This window comes from Strongylocentrotus purpuratus, unplaced genomic scaffold (assembly GCF_000002235.5).
Source record: "Strongylocentrotus purpuratus isolate Spur 01 unplaced genomic scaffold, Spur_5.0 spur5_scaffold_6, whole genome shotgun sequence".
Taxonomy (NCBI): Eukaryota; Metazoa; Echinodermata; class Echinoidea; order Camarodonta; family Strongylocentrotidae; genus Strongylocentrotus; species Strongylocentrotus purpuratus.
In genome coordinates, this window is record NW_022145612.1 from 58,702,768 (window position 1) to 58,727,855 (window position 25,088).

Sequence of the window (25,088 nt, forward strand, 5' to 3'; positions counted from 1 at the left end):
ATGTGAAGCAATAACTTAGAATAATTCTTCACTATAGACAAAACAACCGACGAACTTTCCGTCTATATAATAATGATAATAATAATAAGATTTACATGGCGCCAAATCTACTTGACAATGCTCAAGGCGCGGCTTGAGCAGATGATGAACAAATATATACAAAAGTGCAAAAGGAAAAGTACAGACATGAAAGGTAACGGTAATCAATATTATAAGCTAAATTAAATAGATATTTCATAAGATTATTATTATCATTATTGAATGGATTATGATGTAAGAGAATTATAAATAATCATTCACTTATAGACAGCCTATAACCACTGATTTATTAACATCATCAATGACAATATCAGTTTTCATTTTTACATGTGTGGGAGCAGGGGCGTACGCAGGATTTTTTCAAGGGGGGGGGGGGGGGGGGGGGGGGGTAAGCGGACACTTTTTTTTTTTTTTGGTCTCAAAATTTCAAAATTTGACATTTTTTTACGTATGGGGGGGGGGGGTAAGGTCACCTTATTTAGGTTAGCCGTGGTATAATTTTTTTTTTTTTTTTTTTTTTTTTTATAAAAAAAAAAAAAAAAAAAAAAAAAAAGCCAAAGGGGGGGGGGGGGGGGGGGTTTTTAGGTTTTTTTAGGGGGGTTTACATACATTAAAATACCAAAGGGGGGGGGGTTTGAACCCCCAAAACACCCCCCCCCCCCTGCGTACGCCCCTGTGTGGGAGGATATTAACCTTTATAAATGATTTTAAATATATTTCGAGCATGAGTCAATTTGGGACATTTCAGTCATGTAGGCTGGTAGGCCAATATACAAAAAAGGACGCGGTCTCTGCAGATGGTTGTAATCTTTTCTTCTTAAGTTCATTTTTCTCTCACTAGTACTTCATACTCTCCGCTCCCTCTCTTCTTCTTTTTCTCTCTTTATAATTTTGTTTAAGTATTTCGATTTCTATAGGGGGAATATCATTCTATGCCACAAGCGGTTAGGCAAGGTATGTGTATGTTAAAGATTAGGATCTTATAAACTGCGCTATATCACATATAATTCAATAATGACCCATGAGTTGTGTGTTGCTGTCAAGTCATGGTTCTCTGGCTGTTTCCCATTTCATTTATGCCATTGTGCTTGTCGTAGTCGTCGATCCGCGCCCATCCAGAGGAATATCAGATACACTTGTGCTACCGGTCTGCCCCGAGGACACCGCCGCTGATATCGGCTTCGATTTCATGTACTGCTTCGAACGTCGACTGCTTTCGTCTTCGCCACATCGGCAACGGCAGCAACGGAGCCACTCGTCCCGCACCGGCTTCTGTCTAAGACCGAACATGATGAAGACGAAGAATCCCTGGAGTGAGTTGAAGATGAGGAAGAGGATGTTGAAGAGGAAGCGAGCACCACCGATGGCAAGGAAACCAAACACCCAAGTCAGTCCGAGGAGAACAGTGAAGGCGACCAGGTCCATTAGTCGGCGCCAAGTTTCACTTCGATTCTTGTCGGCCGAGCTCTTTGCCGAGATCGTCCACCGGCCGCAGGTCAGGCGGTACGTGACGAGGATAAAAATGATGGTGTTGATGAGGACGATGATGGCGATGGGGAGGAGGACGGAGTAGTAGAGAACTGGTCCCGGTTGGACGAAACAACTGCAATAAACAAGCAGCACAATGCATTTTTTTAAACAAAAATGTGTTTACATAAAGGTAAAAGTGGTAAGACATTTCTACTACATTGCCAAGCGTACTGGCATTGATTTAATAAATGTATATATAAATATAATTATGTGGTATATAACTATATTCAAATATATCTTTTAAAATAGGAAGCTTTAAGCAACTTTGTTATCATTATCATGTAGCGTTATTCCTCTTAGTATTTTTTGTTGTAGACAACTTAATCACTAGCTGCCATGCTAGGTCTTGGCTGAAAGTCATTTACATTTCTCATAGCAAAAGCTGCATACCAAATAACAATATGTACATCACTATAGCAATACATTTTAAAAAATGTCGGTTTGACTTTTCGCCGAGCAATACTCACTAAGTGTCGTCTCCTAGATAGAATTCTCGGTCGATACAAACTATTATGACGCAAACTATCAGCGGAGAACCTGTGGAGATAAGGGGATATATATCAGTTATAGATACACAAAGTGAATCACATTACCAAATTTTTATTTTATGAAAATTAGTATTATATGATGCCGATCAATTGAGGAATGTCATGACTAATGATGAAAGGGAAGTCACTAAGTGATGATAAAGGAATAAGGATTTATAACATGTTCACTTAAAGAAGTGTTTTACACCTGTTATGGAATTCATACGAAGGGTAATGCAAAGTGGTGTAGAAATGACACCCCCGCATTAAAATCGCAAAACAGTAATTTGCTTATTGTGGGAAAATTTGAATATTTATCGAATCATTTTTTTCAAATCTGACAGACTAGATTTTATCCTAGTCGGCAGATTTGATAATAGGATAACCTTTTTTTATCTTATGTTTTGTATTCCTTTTTTCCTTTTCCTTTTTTGGAAACCATTTTAAAGCTAACTCGTTGGTCTAGAACTCTAGATCTATCCCCTCTTCCCCCCTATTTGAAGTATATAGAGGCAAAATGAAAAGCAGGTCACATACCCCAGGCGAAGACGCTTGATATCCTGAGGAACTTGGAAACCGTGCCGTTGTGAATCTTGACAAAGAGCAGGTACATGTAAACGGCTTCTACCAACATCCAAGAGACGGACGACAGGAGGAAGAAATGGAGGATGAACCCGGCAGCCACGCAACCGTTGGTCGGGTAGCGGAGGTCAATGCCCACCATGAATACAATGTATAACCCTAGCAAGGCGATACACAGGTTCATGTGGATCCGCTGGGGTTGCCTGCTCCGAAGTTTTCTGTTTGAAAGTTGATTCCGAAGGGGTAAAAAGGTTAGAAGGCTGTCATGATTTGCATAATACATCCACGACAGATCCTGGAACACTTCTTAAGTTTATTTGATATAACTTCTTCCATCAAGGTATGCTTGTGACGATGCTGTGTAGATGAAATTGGAAATCAATTTATAAAGAACCAGTAAACGAGTGAATCTGCACTTCTTTTATACTTTCGATTAACAATTTACACATTAATATTTTTTGTTAATAAGATATCAGTCAATCGCGTCATAAATCGTTTTCAAAGAGGGGTTTCTTTATAAAGAGATAATCTTTATCCCACAAACGGACGGTTTATATGCCTTCATTGTCCTGTAAATGTACGCTCTTAAAATGCCGGGTAATGATGTGTCTATAGACCTTGGCATTTATGGGGTCGTTTATACCCAACTTGGGTAAAATGTTATTCATTTTGAAATAATCATTGTATACTTTAGTTTACAAATGCTCAAAGTAGGTTGAATACGCAATGACCCTCCTGCTAAGCAATTTGTAACCAATATTTTAGGACTGATAAACATCAGTTATTTGAGTTCGAGATTTAGACCTGAGTAACACCGCCAAACCGACTCCAAACCGACCGATTCTCGGCTATTCCTTAATTTAATGAAACGTTTTGTTCGGTCTGTTATAGCCGTTTTATCGGTTTCGTCAGTGTGATTGCAGTATTAAGGGATGGGGGGGGGGGGAGGATGGGAGATCAGACATACTTGACACATATGAAGGTCACTAGTAGAATGACGAGACATAGGGCGGAGACACCGCATCCGATCATGCTTAGGATATCCAGAGCAAAGACATCGATGTCCCCGGATACGTCCTATCAAATATACAATTCAGAACATAATGAATGGTTGTATAGAATATTAATCTTTCTATTTACTACTATATATATATGAAAATGATATCAAAGCAAAAAAAAATGAAAAAATAGAATTCAGATATTATAGCAAGATTTCGATTGATGTTTTAGTTGGGGCAGCTAGGGACGTTGAAAAAAAGAAGTTGACAAAACTGGTTAGAGTTCTTGTACAACTGATATAACTATTTTTATTTTACAAATATTGTCACAAAATATGTTTAATGAGTTAAGTGGCGTATCGAGGGATATGCGAAGGGGGCACCTGCCCCGGGAAGCACCAGGAGGGGGCGCAGAAGAAAAACAGAAAGAAAGAGTGCAGGAAGAGAAATTATGCTCCCTAGAAAATTATGCGTCCCTATCAAAGGTAAATTGACTACAGAATATTATTGTTAGAGCGGTTAAAAAATGTGACAATTCTCCAACAACCCAACAAATTAAATGAACGAAAAAACACAATAACAAACAGACATACCAAGAGAACAGCGAAACTTGTAAGATGATCGCAAAGGCACCGTATCCGATGGAGCCCTGGTAGATCTTCTCGTCGACATCCCCTCGTTGACCATTCACCACCATTCGCGGTCTTGTTCCAGAAAACACACGACCTCGCGTCAATTGTTTCGTCATTATCAGTGACCTATCACAAAAGGAGATATTAAAAAAACGATATCTCTTAGATCCGTGTTTTGTTTGAGATAAAATCTTTTAACATCACATTAGCAGATTATTGGCAAGGCGTACAAATTGGAAAAAACCCTGACAAGTTTTTTAGCGGTGATTTAAAAACTCTCTTTCCCCCAACATTTCGAACTCTAGCTGAAGAGAGCCGCACAAACCAGATTTCAGAGAGTCCAAGGATAACATGTACGTGGATACAATGTTGCCTCCCCCATTTCAGACAACCCTGTTTATATGTTTTTGAATTTTCATCCCCGGTAACAGCTTTAGAGATTTTAACGAAAAGTGCACCGTGTTATGAATTTGACTCAGAATATTAAATCCTCGTCAGTCTTTATCATCAATACCATCATCTTGATTACTATCAGGCACGTACGAAGGGTGGGGGGGGGGGGGGTTAAACCCCCCCCCCCTTGAGGTTTTTTATGTGTATGTTTTATGTATGTTTTTTGGAACCCCCCCCTTTTTATTTAAAAAAAAATAAAACTAATAGTAATAATAATAATAATATGCCAATGCCTGACCTAAAAAAGGTGACCCTATCCCCCCCCCCAACGGGACAAAATGTCAAATTTTGAAATTTCGAGACCAAAAAAAAGAAAGAAAAAGTGTCCGCTTATTCAGCGGCTGGCTGAGTCGTTGTGAAATTTGGGCCCGATTTAAAAAAAAATCCCTTGAAAAAATCCTGCGTACGCCACTGATTACTATTCACATGATTTAAATGATAGTTATGAAGGGAGATTTACATTCAGTTCCAGAAAGGCGGTCTCTATCTCCTGCCCCATAGGTAAATTCTGGATGTCGAATCCCTCAATGGTTGCCGAGATGATGCGGGACCCCACGCGACGACCGCGTTTCAAGGTGTTCTGCTGGTCGCCACTTTGGAACAGTAGGCTGTTCTGGAATACGAAGAAGGTAACGGGTACCATGCCACCGTCTAATGAAAATAAGAAAGACATCATACCCAAGATGGTTATAGTAAGACTCATTTAATAAAAGTGAAATATTGTGGGGCCGATAATTATTGAATATGAACACAAATGACAATTATGCCAGCAGCAAAGCCGTATTTAAAAAACGTATGGCAGTATTGCGAGGTGTGGTATTTACATTGCACACAGGGTGGCGATTTATATTCATGACCGGGGGGGGGGGGGAGCGGACGAAATACGATATTTATATGAAAATTTTGAAGGATATTATGCGAGGGAGAGAAGTGACCAAGCAGGAAGATTTTTGCATTTGTATTTAAAGATAAGTTGAAGATCAACAGATTAACATAAAATGCTCGGTATGCAGGCGTCGCGCGACCGATGGTGGTTATTGGGCCTTTGAATGGAAGGGTTTAGGCTCCAGCTCCAGATAGAGTCTTGTCGGTCTAATGGGTCTACTGACAACCATTCTGAGAGTTTACAAGACCGACACTGCAAGTCTTATGGGTTGTCAGTCTCAATAGCTTGGACCTGGCATGGACGGCTTGGACGGTTTCTGCTCCTGGCAAAATGTCGGATGATACTTTGCCATTGGGTACGTATGATCTTCTTTTATCTACGTTCATTAGCCACACGGTACAACTATGTGCCGAATAATCGAACAAATTCGAACATCGTACGTTTACAGCTGGTAAAAAACAGATTGTCCATCAACATTTTATTTCATTTTTTTCTAAGATAACTTTTATTATCATCATGGTCGCTACAATCAATGCCAACTCTACATCCACTACCACAATCAATATCTATATCTCACAGATAATAATTATCTACTATAAATACCCGAATTATTAAAAGATATAGAGTCCAGAACGCCGCGAGGAATGATGACAGCTGCCTCAAACTCAGTGAAGGGTATCTCATCCACATCGTAAAACACCATGGTGCTGTTTTCTACAAGAGCATCATTGTAAACATCGACTTCCGATCTGACTCCTCCTTGGGTGGTGAAACCTAGACCTTCCTGCAGCGTAGTCCTTGGAATATTCAGAGCCACTACGGCTAGGCTTTCATCGACGACCGTGAGGTTCGAACCGTCACCCTGTGTTTGGAAGAGGGTCACCTGATTCTCCAAGGAATCGAGGATGCGTGTCGGTGCTTCGGCGTCGATGGCGATCACGAAGTCATCATCGCTTACATGCAGGACGTTGTTGACAGTGTTGATGACGTTAATCGTTACCTGAAATGAGTAGGAAACAAATATAAAAGTTGCAAGAGAATAATGTCGTATCAATATTTGTGGTTGTTTTACACTTCTGTAAAATGGGAAGAGGCTATTCTAGCTATGATCGAATTATACAGTAATTATAAGAGTAATCCGCAATGACCTCTTGAGAAGAGCATGACATCTTTGGGCAATATTCGAAGTTATGGATGTAGCTTGTTCTTCCAATCCTAAACTCAATCAATTCTCTTCAGAACAGCATGGGAAACAGTGTAGTACGCTAAACATTGCCTAAAAAGAGGAGAAATCCTCCAGGGAAGGGGGTCGGGTGGGCATAATGAGAAACGTATCCAGGCAGCCCCAGAGCTTTGAAGCCATTACAAGTTGCATTGGTTGATTGATTCAAACGAGTGAGGGGGAGGTACATCGGCTGAACTTTTCGCTGTTAGGCGCCGCGCCATTGGATAAATTGGCAAACTAATCTTTAAACTTACCCCATCATTAATATTGTTCAAAGTTTCATATACTTAAAATAATAAACTAGCACACAAGTCATTTACACAAAAAATAAAAAGTAAAAGTAAAAAGAAAAAGAAAAAATAAAAATAAAAATCATTTTCAGAGAGGGACGTGTATACCAACCTCCATTGACGAGTCCTGTACCCGGACAATGTTCTCCAGTGATGTCGCAATGGATTCAAGTCCCTCTGCTGTGATTGAGGATGTCTCGTTGGTGACCTTGGCGAGGTCACTCGAGTATTCGGTCACATTCCCAGATGCAATGGGTGCCTGTGGATCAGGAAGACAAAGATAAATACAAGGATCGTGAACTTGAACTTGAACTTAAAGAAGCACAGAGCCTAGCAGTCTTTAAGAGAGCTCTAAAAGAAAATCTCACATGATAAGGTGTTCTTCTGCATAGTTGATTTTTATCATGTTTTTTTTCTTCTCTTTGCCTCTTAGAGGTGTTTATTCAATATTCAAACAATAACATAATTTTGCTTACAATTCAGCAAATCAATGGAACATCAATAATACACAAGTTATTTATTCAAATATAACTAAGCAAATTCGCAGGAAATTTCATATTTTGTACTTTCAAATGTTCGTTTATTTCTATTCTGTTAGTCATTTCTCTCTTAAATAAGTAAATCAAACTCAAATCTCTATTTTCATACCCATACTTATTACGAAAAATAATCATTTTATAAATCGACCAAAAAGCAATAGTCATTATCAAATCGATTTCGGTTTGCGAATTCATTTTGAGTAATAAAACAATATCTATCTCTATTCTAAGATTGAAAGCACGTGAAAATAAGTCTTTAAATATGCAAAGAAGGTTTCATTTGCCTTACATGAAATGAAAGCATGAAGCACATCTTCAGTCTTTTTGCATTTTAAACAAAGGTCATCGTATGAGAGACCCCACTTGAACAGATTGTTACGAACTGGTAACATATTATATAAAAGCTTGAAATTAAATTCACGTAAACGAAAATCTTTTATCCCAATCAAATTCCTATTAAAAACAGAGGACCATTTAACGTCCTTCTGCAAGACATCTTCCCAATACAAACAACATTTATTTATTTTAATTTGTTCAAAACTAATCATATTATACCACTGTTTACTACTCAAAAGACTAACAGGCTTAACTGATTTTCCAAATACAAAATGGGGGATAGAGAAATTATGGTCTTTGAAAACCAAAGGTACCCTATGCTTATCACTTATCCAAATTTTTGGAATTGATTTTTGTAACTTTGTATAGTCAAAAATAAAAAATTGTTTACTTCTCCTAGTTTTAAGGCGGATAAATAATTCATTTACTGAAACAAAAGTACCATTTTTAAAGATATCATTTAAATATATAATACCACTTTTATACCAATCTTCATAAAATAACATTTTCTTTTCAAAAACAATATCTTGATTATACCATAAAATATTTTCGTCGACATGTTTCTGTGTCTGACATTCAGCTGATGTGTATTTGTTTATGAGGTACCATGCATGTAATATTTCTATATAAAAATATGGGACATTTCTAAGTTTTAAGAGATTTAAAGTATAATCAGTATAATTGCAATTGAGCAGTAGATGCAGCCCTCCCAAACAGTCAAACCAATGTTTACACATGTCTTTCCAATTTCCTGTTGTATTATCTAAAAGCATCCCAAGCCACTTCAGCCTAAAACTAAACATCTGCTTTTTAACATCAATCATTCGTATTCCTCCTTCACAATAATCCTCAGTAACAATACATCGTTTTACCTTTTCAATTTTACTTTTCCAAAGAAATTTAAATATCAGGCTATTAAGTTTTATCAAAAAAGTAGACGGTATTGTATCAACAATCATTAAATGGATAACTTGACTAATTGCAAGTGATTTGATAATAGTCAGTCTTCCAAACAAAGTCAGGTTTCTTTTTCTCCAGTTATCTAACAGTTTTTGCATTTTTTCTAATTTATTTTCCCAATCTATCTTTAAAGCACACTGCAGATCAGGTGCGATATAATGTCCTAAGTATTTTACTGGCTCATCTGTCCAATGTAAGCCAAAACGACCATCGTTGACAGGCTGTTCCAATCCAAATCAAGACAGTCTTTTCTCTATTTAACTTCGGTCCTGCAACTATGCCAAAAACCTCTAATTCGATTAAAATATTTTCAAAAGAATTTATATCAGATGCATAAAATAAGGTGTCATCTGCATATTGCAGCAATTTCAGATCAATACCTTTATCATCAATATCTAGACCTTTGATTTCCTTATTTTCTCTCACTTTATTTGCCATTAATTCTGCGGCCATTACAAACAATAAGGCCGAGAGGGGACACCCTTGGCGTATTCCTCTCAGAACACTAAAAGTTTCAGATAACCAACCATTTACAATTACAGAACTTGAAATATTTGTGTATAAAATTGTTACCCACTTCTGGAAAACAGGTCCAAAATTAAATTTACTCAGGCATTTTTTTATAAAAGTTACATCAATTACATCAAAAGCTTTAGAAAAATCTACCATCATAAGAGCACCGTTTTTACCGTTCCTTGTCATGTATTCAATGATATCTTTAGTAAGTCTTACATTACAAGCCGCCAGACGACCTCTTATGTAACCCGACTGGTTTTCGTGAATAATTTTACCAATTACTTTTTGAAAACGTTTTGCAAGCACTGTTGCAATTATTTTATAATCACTATTCAGCAATGTGATCGGTCTCCAATTCTTCAGCTCTCGGTGATCCCCTTTCTTGTATATCAAAGTAATTATTCCTTTCCTTTGAGTATCCGACATTTTCTCATTAGCATAACACTCGTTAAGAGCGGCAACTAAAATATCACAGATCTCATTCCAGAACACCTGATAGAATTCCGCGGTTATTCCGTCAGAGCCTGGAGTTTTGTTTTTCTTCATTGCGAATACAGCTTGTTTACATTCCCTGTGTGTTAATAAACCTTCACATATTTTATTTTCATCGTCAGAGAGAGATGAAATATTTGAGAAAAAAATATAATCTTCTGCATTTTTAACATCAATATCTTCTTTAGTATACAACTTACTATAAAAATCAACGGTTTCTTTCAATATTTCGTCTTGTTTTTCAATAATTCTTTTCCCATTTCCTGTCTTCAGCTGATTTATGTTTTTTCTGCTAGCATTTCTCTTTTCTAAGCTAAGAAAGTATTTAGTACTTCTTTCTCCCTCTTCCATCCATCTTGCCTTAGCTCTGATACCAGCTCCTTTAGATTCTACTTTATATATATTTTCAAGCTCTTCTTTTATGACCCTATATTCGTTTTCATTATCATTATTTCCACTTTGGTTATCAATACATTTTTGTAATACATTAAGCTTCATTTCTAAAAACCCTTTTCTATTTTTTTGATCTGCAACTTTATGTTTACAATATTTTTGTGTAAATTCACGTATCATTATTTTCAAAAGTTCCCATTTCTGTAGGGGACTCATATTTTGAGAATTCATTGAACTAATAACATCACAAATATTTTTATGATAACAGTCATCAGACAGAACACGACTGTTCAGCTTCCAGTAACCTGGACCCTTTTGAACAGTTTTTGTTTGATTTTTAAAGAAATTGCGTTGTGATCAGCTCTTATTGATGGTCTGATATCTGTATTTACAACTCTCCCTAAAAAACTTTTATCGACCAGCCAATAATCTAATCTTGAAGCAAGTTTTAGATATTTATTTCTCCAGGTAAACTGAGTAGTATTAACATTCATTTTCCTCCAGATATCACACAATTCGTATTTCTTTAACAATCTACTAAAATTTAGCGGTTTCTTGTAATAGGAACGGTTTGTTCCCTGAACATGTAAAGTGTCTTTCTTGACATTCAGTACACAATTCCAGTCTCCTGCCATTACTAATTTAGATTTTTCATACTTTTCACAAGAATTTGATACGAAAGTATTCAGATTTCTAAAAAACCGTTCTCTTTGCTTTTTCTTAGTTGGTGCATATATGTTTACCATTGTCAATAAAAAGGTTTCCATTTTAACTTTTAGTAACAACTTTCTTCCATCACCACTCTGCTCTATACTAGTGACATCTATGTCTAGGTGTTCATCAAATAATATAGCAACTCCTTTGGAGTGATTTGTGCCGTGTGAAAAATAACACGGCCCACGCCACTCACTTTTCACAATATTTTCAATGTCGGCTGTCCAATAAGTTTCTTGTACAAAGAATATGTGTCCCTTTTGATGTCTAAACCATCTGAAAATTTGACTTCGTTTTTCCTTATTTCTAAGACCGCGAACGTTTAAACTTAAGAAATGACAATTCGACATTTACATGAAAAAGGAAGATTGTATAACAAAAATCAAATTGAAATAAGTTTGTTTGACATATCTATCATTTTTCTTCGGTGGTTTTTTCGTCGACCTTTGCTTCCTCTTTTTACTCTTATCTGTATCATCTTTCACTCGGCGTATTGGCAACTCGGGTGATTCCAAAGATATTTCGGAGGCTTCTTCTTCGCTGCCGTCATCGACATCGCATGAAGAGACATTGCTTGAAGCATCTGTACGTGAGGGCGAAACATAGGAATCAGGATTGCTAGCGAGAGGAGCAAACTTGTTAGCGGAAGAGGATGACACATTATCCGGTTTGTTTACTTCGACTCCCTCAGCGGCTCCATGGGTATCTCCGTGCAGAAATTGCGTAATCTTTGACTGAGCGCGCGTCTGGTAGTCATGGTGCGATGGGTAGTTGTGAGACGATTCTATTGTCGCTTGTTGTCTTCCAGATGCGACGAGTTTCTCGATGCTGGCTAGAACGTGTGGGGCAGTTGCGGCTACGGCTGCTGGTATAGCTGGGGTGTCGGGTTTACTAGTAGGATCTTGCGTATGTAACGGAGCTGTTGGGGTATCATCTCTGGTGCAGTCTTGCTGGATGTGTCCTGGTTGATTGCAACGGCGACACACTACAGGGCCACTGCACTGGGAGCGATGATGACCTTCGCTCAGACATCTCGAGCATACAACTTTAGGTCTCGTAGTTGACGGGAGTTGGCCATAGTGGAAGATCTTGCCTTTAAAAAGGCCAAAATTCATGATTCGGGGGAGGGGGGTAGATGGTTGCTGAATATACACAACTCTGTCTCCTGTTAGACAATCTGTCAAACGCCCATCCACGCGGAGGCGTTGGTAGCTAACAGTCCCCAAAACCTTGTACTTTAGTCTCTCGAGTTCATCGATGATCAGGGAGTCATGGGCAGATAGTGGTATGTCCCTAATCAGAAGGCGAAGACTATTTTCATTTTCGTCTCTAAGAAATGGGTTTTTGTCATACACGGCAATGTTTACATTCCGTACATTCAGTCCATTCGTAATGATCTTGATTCTCTTGTCCTGATTTTCTACATACAGCCTCCACAGACCTCCGATTTTCTGAATTCCTTTGATATCACAGCTAGGCACACTTTTACAGAGACATTTGAAAATCTCTTCATTTGTAATCACTTTGTCATCAATCGTTGGGATGTCTTTATGTTTAACAAACACTGGCTTACCTCCAAAGTGCGTAGCTGTTGGGAGTTCATGTCCAGCTTTCCCAGCGTATGACGTACTGTGTGCAATTGCCGCCATATTCAAAATCCAGAAATGGGCGGGGCAGTTGACAAATACAAAATCCAGTTAAATTCAAGTTCAGAGTTACCATCCGAGTCCAGGATATAGGTTGATAGATCGTATAGATGTTCAAAGCGTCTTTCAATACAATATTTCAAGTAAAAAGGTTTCCAAATTTCGAAAAACAAGGGATTTTCAGCTCTCTGGAAAAGGTCGTAACCATTTCAAGTGTAGTTGAATAGCGCCCCTTAGCGCGATTTTTATCATGTTACTTGACTCCATTTTACAATGCTTACAATTATCATTAATTCTAAACTGTTGTTATTTTGTGCAATATTATATTCAGTTAATGTATTCCTATGTTTCGGTTTAATTTATTTTCATAGTTGATTTTATCATTATCTATTCAGTTTGTTGTCATGTTACTTGACTCCATTACCATACAATGCTTACAATTATCATTAATGAACTGTTGTTCTTTTGTGTAATATTATGTTCAGTTAATGTATTCCCATGTTTTTGTTAACTTATTTTCAAAGTTGATTTTATCATTATTTATTATGATTCAGTTTTTGTCATGTTGCTTGACTCCATTATCATACAATCCTTACAATTATCAGTAATGAACAGTTGTTCTTTTGTGTAATATTATATTCAGTTAATGTATTTCCATGTTTTTGTTTAACTTATTTTCATAGTTGATTTTATCATTATCTATTATGATTCAGTTTTGTCATGTTGCTTGACTCCATTACCATACAATGCCTACAAGTATCATTAATGAACTGTTTTTCTTTTGTGTAATCTTATACTCAGTTAATGTATTCCCATGTTTTTGTTTAACCTTTTTTGTAGTTGATTTTATTATTATCTAAACCATGCATACATTGTGTTAAATGTTTAATAATCCGATATTGTACAGTTCTAATTGTAATTTATGTAATTTTTTAATGTGCTGTTTTTATAATCAGGGCTCTGTGGAAGACCAGGTTTTTATTTTTTGTATACTGAACAGACTACCCTGAATAAAGAAGTGAAATAAATAAAATTTAAAAAATTCGTAGAATAATAATAGGCTTCTTCATTCGAGATAGCATTGTTTGATGTAAATGCAACATTTGCTGTAAATCAGGTTTCTAACATCTTTTGATGTTCTACTGATAATATTAGTTATATTTCGTATAATATTACATAATTATATCACGCCATATTTATCTTTGTGCGCTTTTGTATATCAAATTGCCCTAACTTTATGTATATCATCAACAGCTGCTCTCAGCTGACACTGAGGTCCATATTCTATTAATTCAGTCAAACTCAATTCACAGAAGGAAAACTTCAATTTTGGTTTAATTTTGTTTCCTTGAACATGGCATTAGACCGAGCTTAAACCTAGCGTCAGGTTGATATTTTGGTAGAATATGGGCAAATGAGTACCCAGTCACCATGAGGAGTCAAAAGATACAAATGTAGATTCGAATCTTCGACACCTCCAACCCAAACTGAATCAAACACTATACCACCTCCCCCCTCCCCATGATACCCGATTTGTTATAGATCAAGCCACAGTTAGAAAGTCTTCTGACTGTCATAACTCACATTTGCAATGTCACCGAGGACTTGGTTGGTGTCGTCGTTTTCGCTGAAGCACTCAGACAGGACAGGGTCGGCCCAGTAGGCTGGGGAAATGAAATCACCCTTACAAGTCCGCATGGCTCGAGGTACAGGAGCTGCCGAGAGAGAGAGAGAGAGAGGGAGAGAGAGAGAGAGAGAGAGAGAAATAAAGCAAGAAGAAGAATACACAAAAGATAAGATGTTGTATCGTACAGCTTGGACTGAAGGGCATATATGCAGCTGGTAATTATGGCAATATTAAGAATTATTTAAATAGAACACAAAACAAGCCCAAGAAACTTGACGAGATCTCTATAGAGTCATGGGCCTGATTCTGCATTGTCGTAAGATTTGCCTGGACAGTTTGTTAAAGATCATGACACGTTAGGGAAGTGTGATACATTTCATGTCAATATTAGGTATCCTCAACACTTTTCGTAAGCGCCATGCCTAACAATAAACTAGTCAACTGTATCAGTCATCACTGCAGCTAACATAATATCATGATGGAATATTTAAATGGAACACAACCTTAAACACACATAGAGATAATTTCTTGACTTCGAATTTACAAAAATAATATTGTGCGTGGAGCCAGAAGAACGTTAATCAGGTGTTAATTATTTTATTTAACGCCCTCTGGCTCCAAACAGACGCTGAAAAGTTACAGTGATTTACTCACTATTTCCTGTATATACAGCGCAATGTTCCGAGCTCTCCGCGATCTGATCCAAGCCGACTGGAGAGAAAGTGAGAGTGCCTTCACTCCCCATAAAGACAGATTCAGGACACGAGGCTATAGGAAGAAACCAAATGGAAGCGAGTCATAAATAACATTAAATCTCTTTCGTAAAAATACTTTATTTTGTGTCATTCCTAGTTAAAAATTATCAGGATAAATTCATTTCACGTATAATCTCTTGAATCATAAATTATTCAAAAGAAATTTGATAGGCATCTAATGTGAGAGGGGACGTCCGACAAAATCATGCCCATCAATTAAGGCATTAGGGCATGGTATGGAAATAGTTTGGCAGAAGCAAAGTATCTGGTACAGCTAGGACAGAGTAGCACAGGACAAGTGGACAGCATTGGAACCATGTTGCCAATAAGATCCTAACCATACCTGAGACACAGAGACATGTGTTTGTTTTCAAATTTTACCCTCCAAATTTAAGATTGTACGCAAAACATCAAATAAAACCGCGTATTATGTTGCAATTATTATTTACCATCTATACAAGCATGTTGTAAAGGTTGAATGCGTGCCATAATTGTTTCAGATTGGTGAATTCTAGAAGTGCATATTATGATTAAGATAAGAAGCAGCTTATAAATTTGATTCTCATTTAGGCCTACAGCAGCAGCAACAACAACAAACAAACAAACAAACGCCAATTTGACAAAGCCATCAAATAACACGTCCTGGTAAACGTTTTGAGATCTTAAAAACTTGAGATCTTATAAAATTTAATGTGCAGTCCCTATTCATTTCATAAGAAAACGCTCTTACAGACACTTCCCACCGAGATAGAGTCCAGAATGATATCAGCGGGAGCTCCTTCAGAATTCCTCAGATTGTCCTTCAGTGCTCTGGTCACCCCTTCGATGAGATCAGTGCCATTCCCATCGGAAAAACTAGCCTGGTAGTCAACGATCATGCTGCCATTGCGGGTGTTGATGATAGTTGGTACGTCAAACCCACGTGAGCCGAAACTACCACCGACGAGCAATTGTGAGAGGACCGGATCCGCAAAGAGGGCATTGCGAATCTGTAAATAATAAATTAAGTCTTATTTACCCATGGTTGCCACATCAGTATCAATACTGCTCTTCCCGAGGGTTCTGCAATTATTATTACTCCCAACATTGCCAGGTACCCATTTACACCAGGGTGGAGAGTGGATTAATAATGTATCATAAAATGGTGTTAGTGCCGGACTGGGATTCAAACCCTCAACCTTTGGATTGAGAGTCAAATGAATGAACCTTTATACCAAGACCCCTTCATATGACAAATCATACGATCATACAAGTTAAAAGTCTGACTTGATATATAACGTGAGTTATATAGAAATATATACATCATGACCATATAGACTTTCCAGAAATCAACTCGATGGCAATTCATATTCGGATCACGTAATACGTTATTGTAAAGTTTGCGCATATCTAAACGTGACGGACAAGAATATACCTCTTATTTTCGAAGGTCTCTTCGATTGTAAACATAATTTGATTTTGAGCAAGTGCCAATTGATAATGATCCAGAATCATTACAATATCCCTCGGACAGATATGAAATCCTTAAGCTCCATGGCATGGTTGCATATCGACGAGCATACTAATAGCTTTCTTAGCAGTCAGGTAAATGAACATCATCATCATGATCATCATCATCATCATCACCGCCATCATCATCATACAACTTATATTGATGTCCTACTCACAGGAGATTGGAATTCAAATTCAAATTCTCGGAAGAGCGGATCAGCGAAGTCAACATAGGGACGATCAAAGGTGATTGAGAATCCTAAGGTCGTGACATCTGTAGATTTGGAGAGAAGAAAAAAAATCAGCTTACTCATTTTTTCTTCAAGCAGTACATTCAACTTTTGGTTCACATCTCTTGTGTGAACCATATAAAATTGGAGACAGTAACACACATTCGTTACAAAGGGCGGTGTCGGTGATTTGCTAGTAAGTACGGATCTCCAAAGTCTGACAACAAAAATCACAATATGAACCCCAAACAATACCCCCCAAAAGCAAACAGACGGTTTCTCTATGTCGTCTTAATGCTATTTCATTCATTCTTCCTTGCATTATTCTGCAAATACAAACGTGTTAATGGCAATTTTTATTCTTAATGTCCGAAGTAGTTTCTTTCATAGTTAGTTTATCTTTGAATGAGAAAGTTAATTACCTTTAAATGCGAGCAATACGGGTTCTGTCGCTAACGTCTCATTATCATTACCAACTCCTTTGCAGTAGTAGTAACCTTGATTTTGTGAGTTGAACATTTCAAAACCTAGAATGAAGGAAGGCTTGATGAAGGGCAAAACATCCTCTCGACTCGTCTTCTTCATCCAGTGAGATTGAATGCTTCCCGCGATGGGACAACGGAGTGTAAAGTTGTCATAAAGTTTCACTTCAGGAATAGTGAGCGGAAATTCTCTTAGAGCTGAAATAAGAGTAAGATATACGAAATGAATTCAAACTTTTTTTTTGCCAAATCCTTGTACAAAACTAATGTAACTATAATGACTATTGCACACACACACGCACACACACGCACACACACACACACAAAACAAAAATGGTGGCGGACGGAAGGAAACAAACGACACATTTGTTGTTAGACTTATATAGTAACATAACCGTCATTCATTGATTCTATTATTTGCAAAATTAAAAGGAAAACAGTAATGCGTTTTGATCACGACCTCACTGGTCTAAGTTCATCTTCTTTGTTTTATCTCTTCTCATCTTTGGGATATCTTGTATAATAACTATGGTATGTTCCATTATACTATACACTAATAAGGAGAAACACGCAGACAGGTCAATTCAACATGCAGAAGAGGTCTGATACTATTGATTGCAATGGATCCAAGTTTGATGCTTGTCAAACTACGCCTTCGAAATCTAGGACACGTTCTGCAGACAGATATACCAAGGAGGAATCCCTGAAAACACATAACGATGGTTGTACCAGATCGAGGATTATGACAGACTGTACTACTTACCTTCATCTGCTATCCCCAAGCAGTTCTGGTAAAGGTCGAAGAGTGGAGAAGTTCTTCTCGCGCACCCCAACTCCATCAATTCATCTTCCATCCCATGCCACTGATCATAGATCCTGTAACAGTCAACATTTTGGACTCTGTCCATCACTTCTGGGCATTTTAGGTAACTCAGAATGACTGGTCCATCCGGGGAAAATATCCTCAGACTGCTTTCAAGACTCGTTAAGCTAATATAGACATATTCAAATGCAGTGACGTTAACAGGAGCCCGGAAATGAATCGTGTAAACACTAGTGTTTCTATTTTCCGCGATACTAAAGAAATCCCTCCGTTGGAGTACGGGAACTACGTCTCGACGTCTTCGTGAGGGCTTGCCTACAAAGTCGTCAACGGTAACCGATACACGAAGAGCCGCTATGGTGTTGCCATACGTAAAGGAGAAGATGTAAGAAGGCAGACTAAGAGCATAGAGCAACCCACTGGAAGAAGGGCGATAGACAAGTGCTCTTTCCTGGAATGAGTAAAACTCTTGCCGGGTTTCTTGTACAGTGGGACAAGACTGGTTTAGATCAGTTGCTGCTAGGAAGCGGTCTCGTTCCCCGAGCTTCTCAACACACAATTCATCTGAATGCCAAACACATTAAGACAAAAGTTTATGAAGTATCTGAAACATGCAATGTTATTTTAAGTAAGCCATTTGTTTGTAGGAAATCCGGATGTAGCAGAAATGCATGATTATAATTGAATATAAAAGTTTGTTTGGCTGCCAAGTCCGTTGAAAAAAGACTACTCAGATGTTTAAGTTTTGAAGACTACGGTTTCACTTATATTCTCCATGAATGATTGATTCAACACACCAACTCCCCATCCCGTTTATATCAGTGGGAAAAAATGAGATATAAGCATATCGGCCAATCATGACTTACCTAAAATTGTGATAATATTTATAGCTCTCGCCTCACCCACATAGCTTTCTGCAACACATTCTAACCTGATGATGAAATCACATAAAAGGCTTTATTTTAACTTTGAAAATACAAATTAAAAAGTTTGATCAAAAGGTTATAGAAAGCATGTTTTGTAATGTCTTTAACATTACATATCCCTTCATAGACTCCACTTACGATTCAAGGTTATAGACATCATTGTACAAATAGAAGTCTTTTTCCAATGAAAATACGCATTATATCATTTTTTTCTCCTTTACGATTTGGTCTTCTCTTTAAAGGATTTTTTTAAGTCTCCTTTTATTTATAGAGAAAGGTAATGAATAATTATGTTGCAGGTCTCATAACGATTTTTGCCAATGAGACTCCAGAGCCTATTCCTTAGGTGCTTCCTTCCCTATACCCGTCCATTTAAACTTCATGAAAAGATTTAGAGAACGGTTTATACATGTAGTTACAGTTTTTCATTATCTGTCTAATCGAAACAGCCCTCAATCGTCATTTTCTTTCCTCGAAAGTTCGTATTTCCAAAGGTTCATAATTCTGAAAAATTCCCATACCAGGGAGACAATAGTTCATAATTCCCAACTGAAGGTTCGTTATTCCAAAATGAGATTCATAAATCCGAAAATGAAACGGAGGTTTATTGCATTTTTGGAATTATGAAGCTTATTTCATTTTCGGAATTATCAACCTTTGAAATATTGAACCCTTGGAGAAAACTGAAATGTGACTATGGGACCGTCCCTAAATGACCTACAATTCTAGAAAAAATATTAGAGTAAGAACATTTGAAGGATGTTACCTATATAGCATGGCTGTGTTACTGGTAAAGGTAATCCCAGCTGCGCCTGTAGTCATTGTCTGGGTAAACTCAGAGGCTACCTCCAGGGTCTCTGGAACGACCCACCGGACTGTAGGAACAGGAGTACCCCTTGCTGCACAAATAAGGGACACTTCCTGACCGGGGATCACCGTGTAGTTTCTGGATATTTGTACTATGGTAGGCGCATCTGGGAGATGATAAATTATACGAATGGGTTTTATTTTCACTTAAATATGCTTCTTTAAACGCATAGGAAAGACCTCGAAAAACCATAATCATGATTTCTTTCTACACTCCAAAATCAGTTGGGTAAAAAGGAAACGTAAATGTTTGTTGTGTTTAATCCTAAAAATGAACTTGGTAAATGAAATTGTGTTAAATTTAGTTGGACCTGACAATTCTAGTTTTATTAAGTTACTATAACAATGTTGTGCAACGGATGACCGACCTTGAGCATCACCATATAAAAGACGTGACTTAGTTTCGAATTGGAGTCCGTCAGAGTCAGTTTGTAGGCGAAGACTGAGATCTAGACTGTACCGCTAGACCAAATCCTATCTCCTTTACATTAGCTTACATCCATATTAAGCATGGTCCAAACATTTCGAATATGACGAGAAGTTCTATAGAAAGTATTTCAAGATGTGAAACTATTTCATGACACCTACCAAAGCAGTCACTATACATGTTTAAAATGAATTGAGTGCGTTCTGCCGGTAGACATGTAAGTCCCATGGAAGACGCCCTCATAGCGGCTTTCCGGAAGTCCCACGCTGCTCGGAGACATTCGCTGTTCCCAGTTGACGCGCTATCATCGGGAACTGTGGCACATCCATCCTGGTACTGGACAAAGTTCATGCGGAGGCCTCCACTGCCCACCACTGCGTCCACGTATGGATTGCGGGGACTTGGTGGGATGGCTTCAGGCGTTCGTAGAATGTAAACTCCGATGCGGTCAGTCTCAGAAAAGGTTAACGGGAGTGGAGCACGAAGCGGGAAATTGTGCGTAATCGATCCTTCAAACTACGAATAATATAACAGGCAAATATAAAAGAGATATAAAGGGTAAATATTGATATCTATCCATACGATTTGTTTTTTATAATTTGAGCATGGACCCTTATATAAGCTCAACCAGTCAGTCATCTTTTAATATATAGTATGCTTAATTTCAAAGTTGTAAGCAAATCAAGAACAGATAAAACAGTTTTAGAAATAAAATAAAGTATGATCAAACAGGTCGTGAGACATCTGACTTAAAGTTGTTTGAGGCTGTTTGCACCTATAGGACTACCCCTCATGCTGACGTGAGGCCAATACTGATGCGAAATCGGAATTGAAACCTCCGTATTTCAGAGTGAGCAGCTAAAGATCGACAGTTCTAAAATAGATGTACTCACCGTGACACGAAACTCAGTGGTCAAGATTGTATTGTTGACAACGTTTCCTCTCTGATCTGTGGTGGTAATGTTGAACATGGCATAAAGGTCCCCTTCCAAGTTAGGGGCAAAGGCAGGGGTGTTGATAGTAATCTTAACGAAAAAACACAGAATAATTTAAATCATCGCAGTTTATAAACTTTACATTTTCATGCTCAAAATAACGTAAGAATGGATCGACTAATGGACTCATTGTTTCTATTCTTTTCTCCATCAATTCATTATTCATAAGACTGATTTAGAATTGACTATGGACACATATAAGCTCAATGTTAAACGTATGATCTAACACGAACTAACCATGTTCATTGTTAGATTTCATGACTATCAATTTGCCTATATTGAATTTTATGCTACAACATGTACCTTTATTTAAACATATTTGTGGCTTACACCCAGTAAATAAGATCGATTGATCGATCTGTATTGAAAAACAAGTCAGAAAAAATCTTGGAACCAGCGGGACATGTACCTTGCACAGTTTCTATGTATACCGGGGTTTTCTCATTGGATCTGTTTGGATTCAATGTTGTCGGTGTATAATGTAATGATCATATAGTATGGATCGGATTGTGAGTAATTGACCAACTATCAGTAAGTGAATGAGTGTTCACTGCGAAATATCTATTGTGGTATTCGATCACTGGTATTGTCCTGGATTAGATAAGTGACCTTGACTTACAGCTACAGGATGTGTATGTCATTAGAAGAACATTAGAAGAACGATACACTTTTTTAACTTGACTATTTGAAATAGATTGCAATTATGATAATACAAAATAATAGATGAATGATTTCCCCAAAACCCTCTCTCTCTCTTTCTCGATCTCCCTGTCTCTATCTAGATCTATCTCTTACCGAATCAATGTACGATCGTGGGGTCTCTGGCGCTGGGAAGAGATAGACACGCCCTGTAATATCATCCGAGATGAGAGGTCCACTAGAAGGCATGGCTGTGATGCAGTGGGTGTTGAAGAGAGTGGCGTTCTGCTTTACCTCTTGACAAACTGTTCCTTCTTCGTCGGTTAAAGAGCAACTAGACTCATCGAAGCCCGTTCCGCAGTCGTCGTATGAGTCACAGACATGAGCCCTGTCGTAACAGCCAAAGCTGACAGGACAGACAGGTTTTCCTTGGTCACAAGGCGCTGCCAAATTAAACGTAACCGGATAACTTATTAGGATAACCCGAAGCTCTATACGTTACTATTAAACTTAAGCGAACGTACCTATACTTTCTTTTCTATCTAGATCTCCGATACGGGTTTCCGTTTTGAAAGAAACTGATCGGAATCGATGCCGACTGAACCTGATTTTTATACCAATGACAATTTCATTTTGGCAATTGTATCTTTGCGAGTAGGACATGAGATTGATTTCGACCAATCACGGCTCTTTATAAAACGGGGTTACGGGGATTTTGTAAAAGAATGTTATACAATGTTATTTAGAAATAAATCATTATCATTTGTTCAAAATGCTTTAACCCCCATGGTCTTGATTATGTCAATCAAATACGTCTAAGGCTTGTACAAAGTACAGCTTGATTTTATACAATAATTCTGGATTCCCCATCCACTGTGGGTGAGGTCTCCAAAGGCATTTTTCTCTCGGATTATTAGAGTAACATGAACAGTACTTCTACCTTCCATGTTGTTGTTGTTTTTTTTTTTTTTGTAATGGCAATCAGTCAAGACCTGACTATTATCACCAACGCCTTTCTTTTTAATATTAATTTCTTTCTTTCTCTTTTAAAAAAAAATAAGAGTATCAAAAATATAATTTAAATATAGGCTTCTCTCTTTTTTTCTTTTTCCTTTCTTTTTCCCCCTTAAAATGAAATGAAAGAGAAAATAGATGAAGAAAAAAAAACAAAAAAAAAAAAAAACGACAAAATGTAGATTTTTGTATCCTGTAGGTTACCGCGTAGTCCTGTCCGTTCTAAGACACCGTCCAGACACCGTCCTGTCTCTCGGGTGTAGACAGGGGGCTCCCTTTGGATACACCGGGCAACCTCTATTAGGTTTTCCAATATTCACCCGGATGATAGGTGCACCGGTTTTATTATTAAGAAGAAGAAGAAAAAGAAGAAGAGGAGGAAAAAGAAGTAGAAGATGAAAAAAGATATTCTATATTGAACCTCTCCGAAATTTTAGGTTGGATATGCATTTTCTTCAAACTAGACTTTTCCTCGTTTTATACTGATTGAGATGGCGGCAAGCTAAGTTTAAATTCATACTCACCCACATTCACATCAATCATTGGTGATGAGGTGCTTGATGAGGTGCTTGATGCGGTGCTTGATGCGGTGCTTGATGCGGTGCTCGATGCGGTGCTTGATGAGGGCACAGTCGTCGAATTGGTGCTTGATGCGTTGCTTGATGAGGGCACCGTCGTCGAATTGGTCGCAGTCTGGCTGATGACATAATTCATGTCCACAGTGAAAAATAGTAAGAGACACAACATGGCGCATCTTCGAGCAGACATTGCAACTTTAGGTATTATATTTATTTTCGATTGATGAATTCCAAGCGATTTGACAACAACGTTTCTATCCAAGTTGAAACGTACTATCACACACTGGGTAACACTACATCAATCATCACGCCTGAATGTTGTTCTTGCTCAGTACTCTGGCTCTTTACCAATAAAAGCATGTCGTCGAGCCTAGTCAGACGTCCTGGCAGCGTTTATCCTCTAAACGTATCTTCAATATAAAATCCGATGTGTTTTTTTTAAAGAAGCTTCAATCCTTTTGAACAAATTGTGTGCTGTATACGCATGTAATGCTTATTGTTTAATGTACGAGACTTCCGTAAAACAGCTTCTGAAAACGAGTGCCCTGTTTATGGCGAACTTACGTAACACGTATCTTTCTTTTACTTTTGTTCATTTGCTGTCTGCTTGAGCGATCACATAGATCCAATTCTATTGGTGACGTACGCAACCTTTACGAACATGACAAAAAGACTTTTGTTGAACACCAAAAATAGAACCATTAAATCTTGCCAAAGAATATTGAAGTGACGAGGCTGTCTCATTGCCACGCCCTGTATACTGTCATATCTATAACAAATGCATGGTAAAAGCTAATTTCCTATAATCTTAATAGTATGCCAAATTATACTCAAAGTAAATGTTTTTAGTAAGAAAATAGTAGTGTGTTTGGTTGGATGGGGTTATTTGATTTATGTTACAACTGATTTCATTTTTGTTTTCATCAACCGGACAATCTATGTAATGAAAATGTATTGTATTCATGTCAAGGAAAAACAACTGTATTTTATTTCTAAGATTGATTTGTATCGTTTGGGATCAATAACAAAAAACTATTGAAAAACAAAGTGGGACTGTGGATGTGTGGGGTGAGAGAGAGAGAGGGGGGGGGGGTCGCCGACTGTACTGCAATCATAGACACAACTGACATCGAACCTTCCATTTTCATTTCATTGATATGATATGGAAGATTATTTTTACCTGGTACAGGGGTAGCTCCACAACCGTCACATAGCCTAATGGATTATATTTATTCAGGGAACTATCATTAGAAAACTAGAAATCGAAAAAGTATACTGTAAAGCGGATCTAGGGTGTAGAGAGGGCGTTAATTCGATAAGATCATCAAAGACCATAGCTGGAAATGATTTTCTTTTTCGTTTTTAATACTCTAAAACATTATCATAATTTTTACATGGGTTTATTAGCCACAAACTTTATGTTCACAGAGTTACAGAACACATTTATGCAACTGTCTATAATATTGGCATCGTGTG

General features: G+C 37.7%; 1 protein-coding gene across 2 annotated transcripts; it reads right to left on the bottom strand.

Moving 5' to 3' along the window:
- Positions 1-934: 934 nt before the first annotated feature.
- LOC763404 lies at positions 935-24,170 on the bottom strand. 2 transcript variants are annotated; one of them, XM_030972703.1, is made up of 20 exons: positions 23,559-24,168; positions 22,177-22,463; positions 21,280-21,411; positions 20,548-20,902; positions 19,859-20,066; positions 19,033-19,097; positions 18,107-18,730; positions 17,284-17,541; positions 16,808-16,905; positions 15,871-16,129; positions 15,040-15,153; positions 14,343-14,473; positions 7,275-7,421; positions 6,251-6,647; positions 5,222-5,412; positions 4,270-4,434; positions 3,646-3,755; positions 2,634-2,896; positions 2,037-2,106; positions 935-1,642 (listed from the first exon to the last, which is right to left on the bottom strand). In XM_030972703.1, the coding sequence occupies exons 1-20, from the start codon at positions 23,800-23,802 to the stop codon at positions 1,114-1,116; spliced, it is 4,647 nt and encodes a 1,548-aa protein (XP_030828563.1). In that variant the 5' UTR covers positions 23,803-24,168; the 3' UTR covers positions 935-1,113. The 2 variants fall into 2 exon arrangements, 1 of the variants encoding a protein (XP_030828563.1); XR_004061784.1 differs by lacking the exons at positions 935-1,642; positions 3,646-3,755 and having other exon boundaries at positions 2,071-2,106; positions 23,559-24,170.
- Positions 24,171-25,088: the final 918 nt, after the last annotated feature.

Bases quoted from the DNA above. Each gene is read 5' to 3' on its own strand.
- LOC763404 (XM_030972703.1), bottom strand. From the start codon at position 23,802: ATGTCTGCTCGAAGATGCGCCATGTTGTGTCTCTTACTATTTTTCACT. The intron at 20,903-21,279 runs GTGAGTACATCT...TATTATTCGTAG, and splicing joins CCACTGAGTTTCGTGTCACG to TTTGAAGGATCGATTACGCA. The intron at 15,154-15,870 runs GTAAGAGCGTTT...TTCTTCCTATAG, and splicing joins TATCTCGGTGGGAAGTGTCT to CCTCGTGTCCTGAATCTGTC.